This window comes from Scaptodrosophila lebanonensis, unplaced genomic scaffold (assembly GCF_003285725.1).
Source record: "Scaptodrosophila lebanonensis strain 11010-0011.00,11010-0021.00 unplaced genomic scaffold, SlebRS2 tig00000024-arrow-pilon, whole genome shotgun sequence".
Taxonomy (NCBI): Eukaryota; Metazoa; Arthropoda; class Insecta; order Diptera; family Drosophilidae; genus Scaptodrosophila; species Scaptodrosophila lebanonensis.
Window position 1 is genome coordinate 22,956,133 of NW_022060538.1, and position 12,811 is coordinate 22,968,943.

The window sequence follows — 12,811 nt, forward strand, 5'->3', positions numbered from 1 at the left end:
GTTGTACTATTTATTTTTGGTTTTTGTATATTAATTTGTCGGTGTAGTAATTAGCTGTAAATTTCCACTCTTCCGCCTCTTTAGAAATACAAATTAAAACAAAATAGATAATGCGTTGTATCCCTGAACTATAAAATGTATTTGAATATTTGTACCCGCAGGGTATAAAAGTATATTAGCTTGGTGTGGATGTACGTAACATGTTTTGCTTACTAAACGAAAGATGAGTTTAGTCACCATATAATGATGCTATTTTACAGCAAGTCGACAGGAGCTAGTGCGGCAACAGTTTAAACAACTGATTTTCGATTGATTTCGATTCTTTCTTTAAAGCATTACTCAATACTGGCTGCATTAAAATCGTGAGAAACTAATGTGACTTTAATAACGCTCTGTGAACATCTTATGTCCTAAAGTCGCGTACTGAAAAATAACGTTAGTTATGTGTTATGAATTATTATTTATTATATGTCTTGTCAGTCGGTTCAAAATGCCGGTATTCAGTGTGGTTGGTGTGGTGGAGTTCAAAATAAAAAGTAACAATTTTTAAATCGCCGTCGCAGTTACTTTTCTGCAGCCCTCGTAACAACATTCCGCCTTGTAGTAAAAAGATCTGTAATTGTGAGTGGAATTTCGGGTCTTCTTACCAATGGCCACATGTATTCAGATTCAGAAAAAGAAAATTGGTTCATGGTGCAGGGGTGAGACGCGCACTCCTTATCAACAATTCGCGCGACCCTTTATCATACGCTTTTCCGCAGTAATATAGACAAGCTACGAATAGAGATCCCGGGGCCCATAGAGTTAGATGTGCAGGTTAGAATTGCGAAATAGTTGGTGACACATTGAGTATTAATTACATATGTAAATTTCAGTTGCATTTTGCAAAAAAAATTTAAAATGTCAGATTCCATATCCAACAATGACACGGATGTGCGGACCCGACTTGATGAGTTCCGAGCGGATTGGCAGAGAGAGCTGCATGGAGCGACACAGTCCGATGAAGACGCGGGCGGTGGGAGCAGCAGTGGGCAGACCACAAATTCCTATGCTACCGAAGCAGACCAACTGCAGGCCAGAGCTGAGAGCCTTTATCGCACTGCCGTCGAACTGGAGCGCCAGGGAAAAGTTTACGACGCGCTCCCCTATTACCGGAAAGCGATGCAAATTGTACCTGATATAGAGTTTAAGTTCTATGAACGACAGAAACTGAATCATGACGCCAACAATAAGTACCATAACCTGGCCAGCGATTTGTCCAAGCATCTGACCATTAGCAAGAGCGATGCAGAAGTGAATGACGATGCAGACGTGATTGAAGATCTTTACGGAAAATTCAGTCGCGATTTATGTGGCGAGATTTACGGCGGCAGAATATTTTTAAATAGTCGTGACTCCAGCGTTCTAACAACCGCCCTGCATATTTCGGACTTGCCGACCGAAATAATACTATATATATTGCGGTGGGTGGTATCTGCTCAGCTAGATATGAAATCCCTCGATCAGTGCTCATCCGTATGCAAAGGCTTCTATGTATGTGCACGGGATGAGGAACTCTGGCGCCTGGCATGCATAAAGTGAGTAACAACAAACGATAGTGTTGGACTCCAATTTACATTTGCGTGTTTTGATAACACAGGGTATGGGGCCATAACGTGGGCACCTTGGCGCAACAGGACTCCAATGAAACTGACGACTCCTGCTACTTCTCCTGGCGAGATATGTTTTTGCGACGGGAGCGCGTTCTGTTCAATGGCTGTTACATAAGCAAGACGACATACTTGCGTATGGGCGAAAATAGTTTCCAAGACCAATTTTACCGTCCGGTACAATTGGTTGAGTATTACCGTTATATAAGATTTCTTCCTGACGGAAAAGTACTCATGATGACCAGTGCTGATGAGCCGGCGCAAGGCGTGGCAAAGCTGAAGCAACTGCATAGCAGGGGTCCAGCAGACGTGCTACGAGGTCGCTACCGACTTTTCGGAAACTCTGTTACATTAGTCCTCCAAAAGGCGCATTCGAGGCAAGCGACTACACAAAACTATGTGCGACAGAGGCGTGGCAGCCTTATGCTCACTGATGAGGATACTAACAACACTCAATATGTCATTGAGCTTCAGATAATGAGTTCATCGCCCAAGCGACGGTTTGTCCAGCTGCTGTGGTCGCACTACTCTCTGGTTCAGAAGCGTAACAAAGTTGAGACAACTTCAGACTTCGACCTTACAGCAACAAAGTATCCTCCATTGTGGTTTTCACCAGTGCGAAGCTACCATTATGATGCCGATGCACCTTTAACCTGAGTTTTTAATAACATTGTAAAAATATAACAATTGGCTAACCCGGGCATATTCTAAATTGAATTTTGTAAATAGAGAATAATTGCTAAATTATTTGAATTTTACTCTTCATTTTCATCCTTTATGGATTTGATCATAAAACCATATTTAAAGTGCATGTTAAACCCAGTTTATTAAGCTATCCTGCTCCCAAACAAAATCTTTTTAGATACAAAATATGGGCATCGTTAGAATGCGGATTTTAAGTTTGGCCTTGATTTTCTCCACTATTTTGAGACGTTGGGGGCGCACCCGGAGGAGGTCCATGATGTTGTTGGTTGAGTCCAACAATTTTCGGCCTAAAGCCAGAGTTTACCATTCCCATGCCTTTCGGCACGTGAGGCATTTGTGGCATATCGGGCCGGGGCATGTCAGCCTGCGTATCAAACCAAAATTAGTTCTTATTTTATACTGGAGTCGTCCTTTTTACAACTCACCAAGACAACGCCCAAAATCAAGAAAATAAATCCAATAACGATGAAGTGTTTCATTGCGAAATTGAAACTGGTTCTGTAGGCTAACAGTAGGAGTTTATATATGTCTACGGAGTACAATTTTCAAAGATCTCTATCACCAAAATGCAAAGCATATTCGCCCATTTGTAAAATTTAAATGAACATGCAACCAATTCATACTTTTTTTGGCCGTGAAAAGTATCCCAATCTATAATTAAATAATAATTGCATAAGATGGTATCTCCGGATAATTACGCTAAAATTTCGCTTGTTGTTTTTCTTCTTCTGTAATTGAAACTTTTTAATGTGAATAGAAATAACGAAATACATAGTATTAGCAACTATTTTTTCTATGGGTCTTGGAATTTGCTGTCTAAAAGCGTACAACATTCTTAAGAGCTAGAGCATAAAATCTTTCTAGGATAATTGAGAAGCTTTGCTTTTCATTATCGAAGAGACAACGACTACGTGCAGTTTAAAATAATTTTCATACGGCTAAAGAACATCGCCATTTCGTTCGCTAAGTTCATTGCCCATCCATGAACCCATCCTCTATGTTTCTGACTGCACAACAATGTGTTCGTAGCGCATCTTGTCGGGTGTATCCCAGCAGCTTTTGAGACAAGTGAAGACTAGCACGGTGCCAAATTCAATCGGTGCGTAGGAGCCGTCCTGTTGAAATCGCAGCGTTGGAATTAGCGTGGGCAATAGCTGCACCTCGCAGATAGTTTCGCTCTTACAGTTCTGACACTTTAAAATCGGCTCTTTAAGCGGTTCCACCAAAAGTGGAAGCGTATCCCGCGAATACCTGCATAGTATTTATATCACACATGCGATCTATTAAATTTATAAATGCATTACCTCAAGACCTGTCCTGGATTACGTTGAATGGTTGTTATGAAATTATGGAACATAACATCGCCATGGGCGGGAAAAGTTTTTTCATACGACTCCTGTTCCTCTACAGGTTCGCTGGCTGCTCCAACAGCGCTACCAGATGGAGCTACAGAAAGCGGAGAACGCGCTGGATCCTCATCTCGTCGCTTATATTCCTGATAAAGGTCACGTATGTGATCCATCGAAAGAGCCCCGTCATAGTTTTCGTGCATAGTACTTTTCTCTACATCTACGGCAATGTAAAACGACTTCAGGGTAATGTCCTTGAGTTGGGAAAGTGGTCCAAGCGTTGCTGGCAGAGAGGTGTGCTTAAGCAAAGCAATGAGGTCCCGTTCTGGCTTTTTTGGTGTATCAACCAGTACGAGATCCGTCTCCGACCCCTCGATTTCTGCGCAAATCATGGCTGTTGCGCCCGCGTCCGTACGCGCTGTGGCCACCGCGGCTGCCTCACAGTTCGCATTGGGATCTTCACCACAATTCTGCTGAGAGCTCATATCTAACTGACCGAACCCACAGATCAAGTCGTTTTCCACAGATGTGCTTTCATCGTCATCTTCTTCGTCGGCCATTTTTGCCAAGTCCTGCTGACCTTCATCATCCACAGCCTCCCCGTTGCCATACTGCAGCAGATTTGACCTGACGTTGCCATTTCCATTTTGCTCGTCATCACCAGCCAGATCCATGTCTTCCTCTGCAATCTCAGGCTCGCCCCAATCGTCTGCTCCACTGCACCAGTTCACCTTAGTTGCCTTGCTGTTGTGTTGCTTTTTCTTTTGCTTTCCACCCGTGTTCTTCGGTGACTGCTCACTTATAAGATCAAATTGATTTGCTGTGTCCAAGTGTTGGGTGCGCACACATAACCAGCTCTTGGCATTTTGGGAGCAAGCTGGACTCAGACATCCAAAAATGTAGAGATTGCGATGAAATTGTGATCGCTCCAAGGGCGCATACATTTGCACAATCAGAGGACGCAACATACCACAAACGGGGCATGCAGGCACAGTAATTTCATTTCTCGGCCAGTTCTGCAAAAAATCAATTTTAATTACGAGCTGGCTATAGATTGAACTTATACTTACAGGATTGCCGCCGATTTTATTCGTGCAGCTGTTCAAATAGGGAGCCTTTGCAGGTATTTCCTCATCATCCACATAGCCCAGGTACACCGTGGACTTATTCCTTGCCATTTTTAACTCATGCAGCCGTTTTTGGAAATAACAGGTCCTCTGCTCCTTTTGCCTTAATTGTTCTACGATTGTTATATTATATCGATATATCGATGCTTGATACCATGTGCGGTAAAATGGAATAGTGGAATTGGAATTAGATATCTGCAGCCCTCGCTGTTTATTGGGTCTGCAACGAAAGTTCAAACTGCATACGAATTGGCGGCTTTGTCTGTTTAGCCCGTTTTCACGCAATGATGCCATATGTTTTTAAAAAGCAGCTAGCATATAGTTTTTTTTTGTATATTTATTTGAATTTCCTGGATATCAGATCTATAGATCATTGCAAATACGTATGTGGATTATCTTGACCAATTCGGTTTGATGTTTGTGTTAAGGAAAAGCAACAGTTGTTTTGGGTATTCTCCAAAAATGAGCTTTTACCTTTATGTATACATATACATTGGTATTTGGGGAGAGAGCTTTCACATCCTTTCACGTATTTTTCCTATCGAGTGTGCAATGGCTTTTTTGTTGAACACTGCAAAATATTATCACAGGACTGTTGCAAACGTGAATTTGAAGAAACTAGTTTTTGTGCCGCACGATTTGAAGCGCAGTAACATTTTTGTATACTTTTTTGATTATTGTGGTTTATTAATTCAGCATTGCCCATAATACAATAAACTTCAGTTACGAATTGATCAAATCCGTGTCAGAAAAGCCGTATAATTTAAGGAGATCTTGTTCAGGTCTCAATAGAGTCAGTAGAGCTATAACATTATACCAATTCTATTTCTTAAAAGTTAAAGTTGGATTGGATTGGATTATATTATTTTTGAAAATGGCTAACAAAGTTTTCATTGTCCTGGGAAAAATCGATTGTATTTACATATGTATACTGTACTAGAGCGCAGTCACGTACTGAGCTTTTGCATTTGGTTGAAAGCGACAAAAGTCGTCTAATATAAACAGAAAATAAATGAATAGGATATTTGTGTAATACTGCATACGAATTTTAGCAAACTCACTCATGAACTAAGATGATTGTTACATCTGGCGTGGATACAAATGTTTCTTTGGGTGAGTTCTCATGCTTGATCCCTTTTTGTGTGCTTCATGGTAAGGGGCTGGAAATCCCAACTTAACTCAATGGTCGTCGACTATATCCACCTGTTTGGTGTACTTAATTACAGCGCACTCATTAAATATTTAAATTGCAGGTACGGTTGAGGTCACAACACTCTTAGGCGCTTTTTTTGGTGTGCTCGTTTTGCTTCTATTGTTATTTCTGTATGTAAGTCGAAGATGTTGTTTTCACACCCGCCATGGCATAAATTGCTGTGATGAACGGCACCTGGCTGCCAAGTGTGTTCAGAAAATCAGTGAGTAATCAAAACCAAAGGCTCATATTGTGATGCATGTTATTCATTAATATGTTGCTATTGTTTTATTTCATGGGGACTGTAGCTCGAAAACGGCGCTACGAGAATACCAGCTCCGATTCAGAGGAGGACATATTACGGCGCTTGCGATGGCATCAGCAGAATCGAAACCTCTTGCCGAACGGCAAGTTTGTTGGCTATGGCATGAATGCCGGCCAGTTGAATCCATTGACAGCGCACAGTTTCAATTACAATCAAGCCGACTTGCAACGTGTGACAGTAACGCGTGACCCTTTGGCCGTTGCCGAACGGGGCAAGGTCGGCATACCATCATCACACAGTGAGTGCAGCTCAAATGATTCAATGGAGGCATCCGTTTCAGTGGACAGTCAAACGGGCATATTGACAGCTGAAAGCAAATGTAATTACACTAACATACGTGCATATATACAATAAGTACACTAAGTATAATGTTCACACCAATTAGTCTAGCCTAGTCCAAGTGCAACCGATTTAAGCTTCAAAATCATTTACCTTTCGTTTAGGTACTCCATCGTCCATCGAGAATCGTGCCAAGACCCATAGATATAAAAAGGTAGAAATTCTGCCACAGAAGCAGGACAGTGTGGTAGTGGTGCCAATAACTAACTTCAATAACAACAACAACAACAACACCCAAATTATCAACAACAACAACAATGATGATGTAAGTACAAATGCATTCAGTCTTTTAATTTATTTACATATGTATATACTGATTTCGATTTATACCTAGGAACCACTTTTTGATACCAGTGATCTACGATCCATCAAGTCCGATGATATTTTGGTCAGTGATCAGCAATTTGCCAAAAGTGGACCCATCGAATTGGAGATTTCGCTCCTCTATGACGCTCCCATGCGAAAGATGACGGTCCATGTAATGCAAGCGCGCTGTCTGCCCCCACTGGGCAATGGTCAACAAACGCATACACAGGTGCGTTTGTTAATGCTGCCGAACAAGAAGCAGAAGCACAAGACCAAAATCCGAAGTGGCGAGAACCCGCAGTATATGGAGAGTTTCTTGCTACACCGGGTTAATCCCGAAGACGTTAACAACATGGGTCTGAGGGTCCGCCTTTACGGTTGCGAGCGACTGCGTAAAGAGCGACTCATAGGCGAAGCCTATGTGAGTTTTTCGACCGTGGATTTGGAGCTTGAGACTAACCTGTGGCTACCTCTGGAGCCCAGGAACACATCATCAGTAAGCGGCATATATGGAGGCATAGGAAAACATACTAATATTTACCAAATTGCAGATATTGGGATCAACTAGCGATTTGCTAAGCTTAGCCAGATCAGATAGTGCCGGCTCGACCACCTCCATGCAGCATGGAGGTGTCTCTGAGCTGCTGCTAGGCTTGGCTTATAACGGCGTTACGGGCCGTCTGACCGTAGAGGTCATAAAGGGCAGTCAGTTTCGCAGCTTGTCGTTGAACAAAGCCCCGGACACATACGTGAAGCTTTGTATGGTGAGCAGTATAGGTGTGGAGATTTCGCGGGCTAAGACGTCAATTAGGCGCGGCCAGCCAAATCCACTTTTCAAAGAGACGTTCGTGTTTCAAGTGGCACTCTTTCAACTCAACGATGTCACGTTGATGGTATCTGTGCATACAAAACGGCACATGAAGAAGAATGAAATGGTCGGTTGGTTTAGCATGGGGCTAAGCTCATCAGGACCAGAAGAGGTTGCCCACTGGACGGACGTGTGCGAAATGCCGAAGGGGGAGATTTTGGCACGGTGGCACGTGCTTGTGGATTCCTGATTCGAACAGTTGGGACAGTCTTCTGGACGCAGCAAGGCCTTCAAAAAACTAAGCTTTGCTGCGTTCAAGGACAAGTCCAAAGATAAGACTGCAAGGGAAGAGTGCGATAGTCAACTCCCTGCAGACAATGCAGTTGCGGTCGACATTGAGCCTGGCTTGGAGCTTGACTTTGTCTAATGCTCCGGGGTCTATGTGAAATTTGTGATTTGTTTATATGGAACAGTGCCGCACGGTCGAGAAAGCGATCTTTGTGCCGGACGTGTTCCGCAATAAATTTTGAAAGTGTTGGTGAACCAAAATCCAGGTACATTCAACATAACCGATACAAAAATTTGTAACTTACAAAAAAAATTTGGCACACATTCTTTGAAAAATGTGAATGAAAATTAATCACTTACATTTGCATATGGAAATTTTATACGCAATGGTATGCAAAGTGCATATAACTTATTACTCAAGTTCGAACTTTATAATTGTTTGTGATAATGCATAATATATAATTATTCGATGGCTACGAATCTGGGGCATTAAAGGCCTACTACCTTTTTGTAATTACAATTTCTGCATCTTAATTATCACATACGAGTACTATTGAACCGATCGAGGTTTTGATTATTGAAAAGGTCTTATAAGACTTGCACATTTTTATTATGGAATAACGCAAATAACTAATGATAGCATTCGCAACGCATACAAATAAATTCTTGTATTTTTACCAAGAAACATGCGGATTGTTCCACTTTTGATATGAACATAATTATTGGTACCTTAGAATTCAAACGCACAAAGATCTACAATTGGGAGAGAGTTTGAAGGAAGTTACGGATAGTAACATATAGTATACATATACAGAAGAGCATACCTATCTTTACCTACATACATACTATATTTAGCGAATGTGAGAGAAATGTGAAGAATTAAAAAATTGTTGAGTTCATGATCAGGACTCAATCTTTCACGGATCGGTTGCGATACGTGTAACTGAATAGCAGTTATTAACAAACATACACAACTACTTGAGTATATAGTACATAATGTGCAATATGGGAGTTTTAGCGAACGGCATGCTTAATGGGCAGACGACCCTTAGCTCCAGGAGTTCAAATTTGGAGTCAAGTGAATCTACACAGTACTAAGAAGAATAGCGTAAATACTTACCTAACATTAAAATGAAAAGCTTTAATAAACGTCGGTACTAAATTAAATTTGTAATTTTTTTTAAAGTTTTAGTCAAAACAGTTAATTAACTATTTTGCAATACTATATGTATGTCTTTAAAAAATCTCTATGTTTTTGATGTCAACTGTTTTTGTGACATATAAAGATATATGTGAACTTGCGATAAATCCAAATATATGTGTACATACCTATTTATTTTTTAAAGAGAGCTCTAAATATTATAGTTAAAGGGGTAGGCATTGTGGCACTAAAACGATAGAACTGAATCAATTGGAAATACATTTTTTACCATTTAATAAATCTCTCTAAGTGTGGATGTTACCTTTAAAACAATTTAAAAAAAAATAATTGTGCATTAGTTTTTGATGATTTGCTAGCGTATGCTTTTGTTTAAGCCTTTTGGTAGAAGTCCATCCAAATGAAAGTATTTATTATAAATTATTGGGAGGTTGGTGGAAGCTAATAAGTTTACTTTAACTAATTGTGAAATATTTTACTGGAATAGGTAATTTATACCATTCAATGCAACCTATAAATCAATTGTCATTGTTATTTATTAAAATAATAATTTTATTATTACTTGCGACTAAAAATAAATCGGTAACATAAAAACAACTGCTGATCCACATACTAGTATGTACGATCCAAACATTTTAATGCTCCCTACACATGTACAAATGATTAATATACATACGTTTTCATATATACAGATCAATTATTTTCTGCGCTTCCGCCTCGTTTTCTTGAATCCGCCATAGTTGTCTTCGTCATCGCTTTCTGTGCCAAAATCAGCAGACTCTTTGGGAGGCATTTGCTGCTGTGCATCCCACTCCTTGCGCAGTTCGCTTAACATGCCCGGGGTCAGCAACCCTTGAGCCAGTAGTCTCTCCGTCAGTCGCCCTCGCGAGGCACTGGACATTCGTGGCTCCTTAACGTGGGTAATGCGGCGCACATTGTAGTTCATCGTCTCTCCGTCTTGCATATTCTGATTGGCTTCAGTATTCTTCAGCAATCGGGTTATTTGAAATACGCCCTGTTGAATAATTTCGTCAAGCTCCTTTTGAGCTATCCGCACATTTGCTGCCTCGGGAAATAGATCCATGAAGCGATAACTGCGCAGAAGAAACATATCTTGGATCAAAATACTTTTCAAATTTAGTTTTTGTGCGCGCTCACCTCAACCATAGATATAGATCCATAACATCAAACACGGATTCCAAGTGAACCAAGTCAAGTATTGTTTTTGGAAGCTTAAATGGCCAACCACAGTTTTTTTTGATGAATTCGAATGTGATGGGTTCATTGCGGCTGTACTGTCGAGCTATTTTGAGAAACATTGAGCACACAAAGGGCATCTTTCTGTTGATGGGAGCGCAACAAAAAACGTATCGGGCGCGCAGTGGCAGTGGCACGTGCTGTATCATCTCCGCCAGGAACTTGAAGTCTTCGATATTGCACATAAAGTAGAGGGAATCGTCGACCGTACACAAATTAACGAAGATATCCATCAAATTGCTGAGCGAAGAGTTTGGCAGGTGATAGGCATAAAGTTCTATTTGATCAGCAGTGGGATGCAGCCCAGCACTTTTCAAAGGCTCGGGCGTATCACTAAGTATACGTTTCAGCGTTTGTAGGTCCTCAGACTTAAAAGCTGTCACATAACCGTGTTCCCATTGCGTGCGATACCGACCGGCTCGTCCTGCTATTTGAAGTGCCGAGGAGACGGATATTGTGTCAATTTCACGTTCTCCTCGCTCGTTCATGGTGGGCTTTACCAGTGAGTAGAAGATTATGCGTCGTATGCTCCTGAGAAGATAAATTGATTTCAATATGCCATTAAATCGGGGCAACAACTTACAAATTTAAGCCCATGCCAATGGCATCTGTAGCCACCATAACTTTGCAACTGTTTTCAGGGTCATTAAATTTGGCAGCTTGCGCCAGCTTCGTACCAGGTGGTAGGCCACCATAAATTACAGCAACTTCCTTGCCTCTGAAAGGTAATATTGGACTCCATTAGCCACTAAGATCAAAGTACAATATTGTTAAATGCACTTACCGCGCTTCTATTTCCCGTGAGACGGTGTAAATATCATGTTTACTGAAGCACACAATGCAGTCGCCAGGCATAACATTATCTAACGTTCCCAACGCCGAATCTTCAACAGTAAGTTCCGTCAAGCGATCATATCTTCGGATCTCAACCGTTTCGCCTGTGGTCTCGCATATCTTTTGAAGTAATTCTAGAGCCCCTGCCTCACCACAAACGTGCACTTCATCAGCAATCAAGCCTAAAAAAGCACGTGTCCACGCCCAGCCGCGTTGGGGATCCCGTATCTGTTGTATCTCATCGATTACTGCAACTTCGTCTATTTGGAATGGGTTTAGAATTAACGTTGCCTTAATTTCAACTAAACATACGTACATGGAGTATTCACCGAAGTCATTTCAACTGTACATGCCACATGGTTCGCCGGCGAGTTCTCGCTAATTCCAAACTTTCGCTCCTCGCCCGTCACCAAATCGCAAGGAGTGCCACGTTCATTAGCCTTGTTGTATACCTCTGTGGCGAGCAGCTTAAGTGGACCACAGTAGACACCAGTCTTGGCGCTAAGGTACCGCTCCATAGCATGGTATGTTTTACCCGAATTTGTGGGACCCGCATGAAATACGATCTTGCGTGTGATTGCTCGAGCATTGCTGTACCAGTTGGCTGGTTGTCGCAAATCTGAGATCTTCTTTAAGTCATCCATACAGTCAAGGTGAGGAAAAACCGTCTTAGCGTGGCGCAAAAAGTATGGAAACACATCATCGATATGGCCAGCACCTTGCATTATGTCACTGAAGATAATATGGAGGTCCACGGGCAGGTTTTCCGCTTCGATACAGTAGCGACGGAAAGATCCAAAGGCTTGCTGCTGCAAATACGCTGTGGATAACGTAAATGTAGCTTGTTATAAAATTGTATTCCGCTCTACCTACAGTCTAAGCCATTTTCTGAGCACAGTGCCTTCACCTCGCGCCGCTGTGTGAATTTATTTAGGATTTTTAGCAGCTCTGCCTTTTCTAGCTTGCCAACCAGCTCTGAGCCCACATCTTCGGCATCGGCATTAGCCTGCACTTGGACCGGCTTGAAAAGTGCCGACACGTTTGTCTCGTGCTTTTTGTTTCTGCGATGCAGAAGCCGCATATTGGAAGTCCCAATTCCTAGCCTTATACTGTGCGTTTGCAGCGTGGCGCAGAGCAGGCTGATACACCGTCGCGAGTTCTGCATTGCACGAAAGGGAGACTGCAAGGCCGCTAAATTTTAATACAGCATTTATCGCTGTTTGAAATTGGAGTCCACTGGCGACTGCTCCACGTTGAGAACAGCTGTGACATAACTGAGCTCCAGCTTCAGCGTTCAAAAGCGCCCAGACCGTCATAGAAAGGTACTTTTCATATTCTTACTCAGTTTTATATTCACCGATACTTTTCATGAATCATGAGTAATCAACACATTTAAAAATAGCCAGATTGTCCAAAATGTAAGTAAACAATGGGATAGGGCTGCCAGATAAACTGTGTGTTTTGTTTTCAACA

The 12,811-nt window shown here is 41.7% G+C and overlaps 4 protein-coding genes across 4 annotated transcripts; 2 read left to right on the forward strand and 2 right to left on the reverse strand.

The window, feature by feature from the left end:
• The first annotated feature begins 597 nt into the window (after positions 1-597).
• LOC115620749 (F-box only protein 9) lies at positions 598-2,396 on the forward strand. The gene is made up of 3 exons (XM_030514144.1): positions 598-816; positions 876-1,577; positions 1,640-2,396. Exons 1-3 carry the CDS (start codon positions 809-811, stop codon positions 2,304-2,306), a joined length of 1,377 nt encoding a protein of 458 aa, XP_030370004.1. The 5' UTR covers positions 598-808; the 3' UTR covers positions 2,307-2,396.
• A 700-nt stretch (positions 2,397-3,096) lies between these two features.
• Positions 3,097-4,942, reverse strand: LOC115620907 (programmed cell death protein 2-like). The gene is made up of 3 exons (XM_030514400.1): positions 4,774-4,942; positions 3,659-4,719; positions 3,097-3,605 (listed from the first exon to the last, which is right to left on the reverse strand). Exons 1-3 carry the CDS (start codon positions 4,879-4,881, stop codon positions 3,350-3,352), a joined length of 1,425 nt encoding a protein of 474 aa, XP_030370260.1. The 5' UTR covers positions 4,882-4,942; the 3' UTR covers positions 3,097-3,349.
• Positions 4,943-5,688: 746 nt separating this feature from the next.
• On the forward strand, positions 5,689-9,237 carry LOC115621314 (synaptotagmin-16). Its single transcript, XM_030514931.1, has 6 exons — positions 5,689-5,943; positions 6,084-6,245; positions 6,331-6,666; positions 6,791-6,951; positions 7,021-7,488; positions 7,544-9,237. Exons 1-6 carry the CDS (start codon positions 5,904-5,906, stop codon positions 8,048-8,050), a joined length of 1,674 nt encoding a protein of 557 aa, XP_030370791.1. The 5' UTR covers positions 5,689-5,903; the 3' UTR covers positions 8,051-9,237.
• Positions 9,238-9,857: 620 nt separating this feature from the next.
• On the reverse strand, positions 9,858-12,610 carry LOC115620872 (ATP-dependent RNA helicase SUV3 homolog, mitochondrial). The gene is made up of 6 exons (XM_030514348.1): positions 12,212-12,610; positions 11,655-12,158; positions 11,289-11,598; positions 11,088-11,222; positions 10,406-11,035; positions 9,858-10,341 (listed from the first exon to the last, which is right to left on the reverse strand). Exons 1-6 carry the CDS (start codon positions 12,501-12,503, stop codon positions 9,945-9,947), a joined length of 2,268 nt encoding a protein of 755 aa, XP_030370208.1. The 5' UTR covers positions 12,504-12,610; the 3' UTR covers positions 9,858-9,944.
• Positions 12,611-12,811: the final 201 nt, after the last annotated feature.

What these genes read in the sequence shown, in the direction of transcription:
- LOC115620749 (XM_030514144.1), top strand. An exon ending in TGGCGCCTGGCATGCATAAA is followed by an intron (nt 1,578 to 1,639) that starts GTGAGTAACAAC and finishes TTGATAACACAG; the next exon opens with GGTATGGGGCCATAACGTGG.
- LOC115620872 (XM_030514348.1), bottom strand. Translation starts at nt 12,503, where the DNA reads ATGCAGAACTCGCGACGGTGTATCAGCCTGCTCTGCGCCACGCTGCAA. An exon ending in GACTTCGGTGAATACTCCAT is followed by an intron (nt 11,599 to 11,654) that starts GTACGTATGTTT and finishes CATTCCAAATAG; the next exon opens with ACGAAGTTGCAGTAATCGAT. An exon ending in ATTGGCATGGGCTTAAATTT is followed by an intron (nt 11,036 to 11,087) that starts GTAAGTTGTTGC and finishes TTATCTTCTCAG; the next exon opens with GAGCATACGACGCATAATCT.
- LOC115621314 (XM_030514931.1), top strand. Translation starts at nt 5,904, where the DNA reads ATGATTGTTACATCTGGCGTGGATACAAATGTTTCTTTGG. An exon ending in GGATACAAATGTTTCTTTGG is followed by an intron (nt 5,944 to 6,083) that starts GTGAGTTCTCAT and finishes TTTAAATTGCAG; the next exon opens with GTACGGTTGAGGTCACAACA. An exon ending in CAAGTGTGTTCAGAAAATCA is followed by an intron (nt 6,246 to 6,330) that starts GTGAGTAATCAA and finishes TGGGGACTGTAG; the next exon opens with CTCGAAAACGGCGCTACGAG.
- LOC115620907 (XM_030514400.1), bottom strand. Translation starts at nt 4,881, where the DNA reads ATGGCAAGGAATAAGTCCACGGTGTACCTGGGCTATGTGGATGATGAG. An exon ending in ATAAAATCGGCGGCAATCCT is followed by an intron (nt 4,720 to 4,773) that starts GTAAGTATAAGT and finishes GATTTTTTGCAG; the next exon opens with AACTGGCCGAGAAATGAAAT. An exon ending in AATCCAGGACAGGTCTTGAG is followed by an intron (nt 3,606 to 3,658) that starts GTAATGCATTTA and finishes AATACTATGCAG; the next exon opens with GTATTCGCGGGATACGCTTC.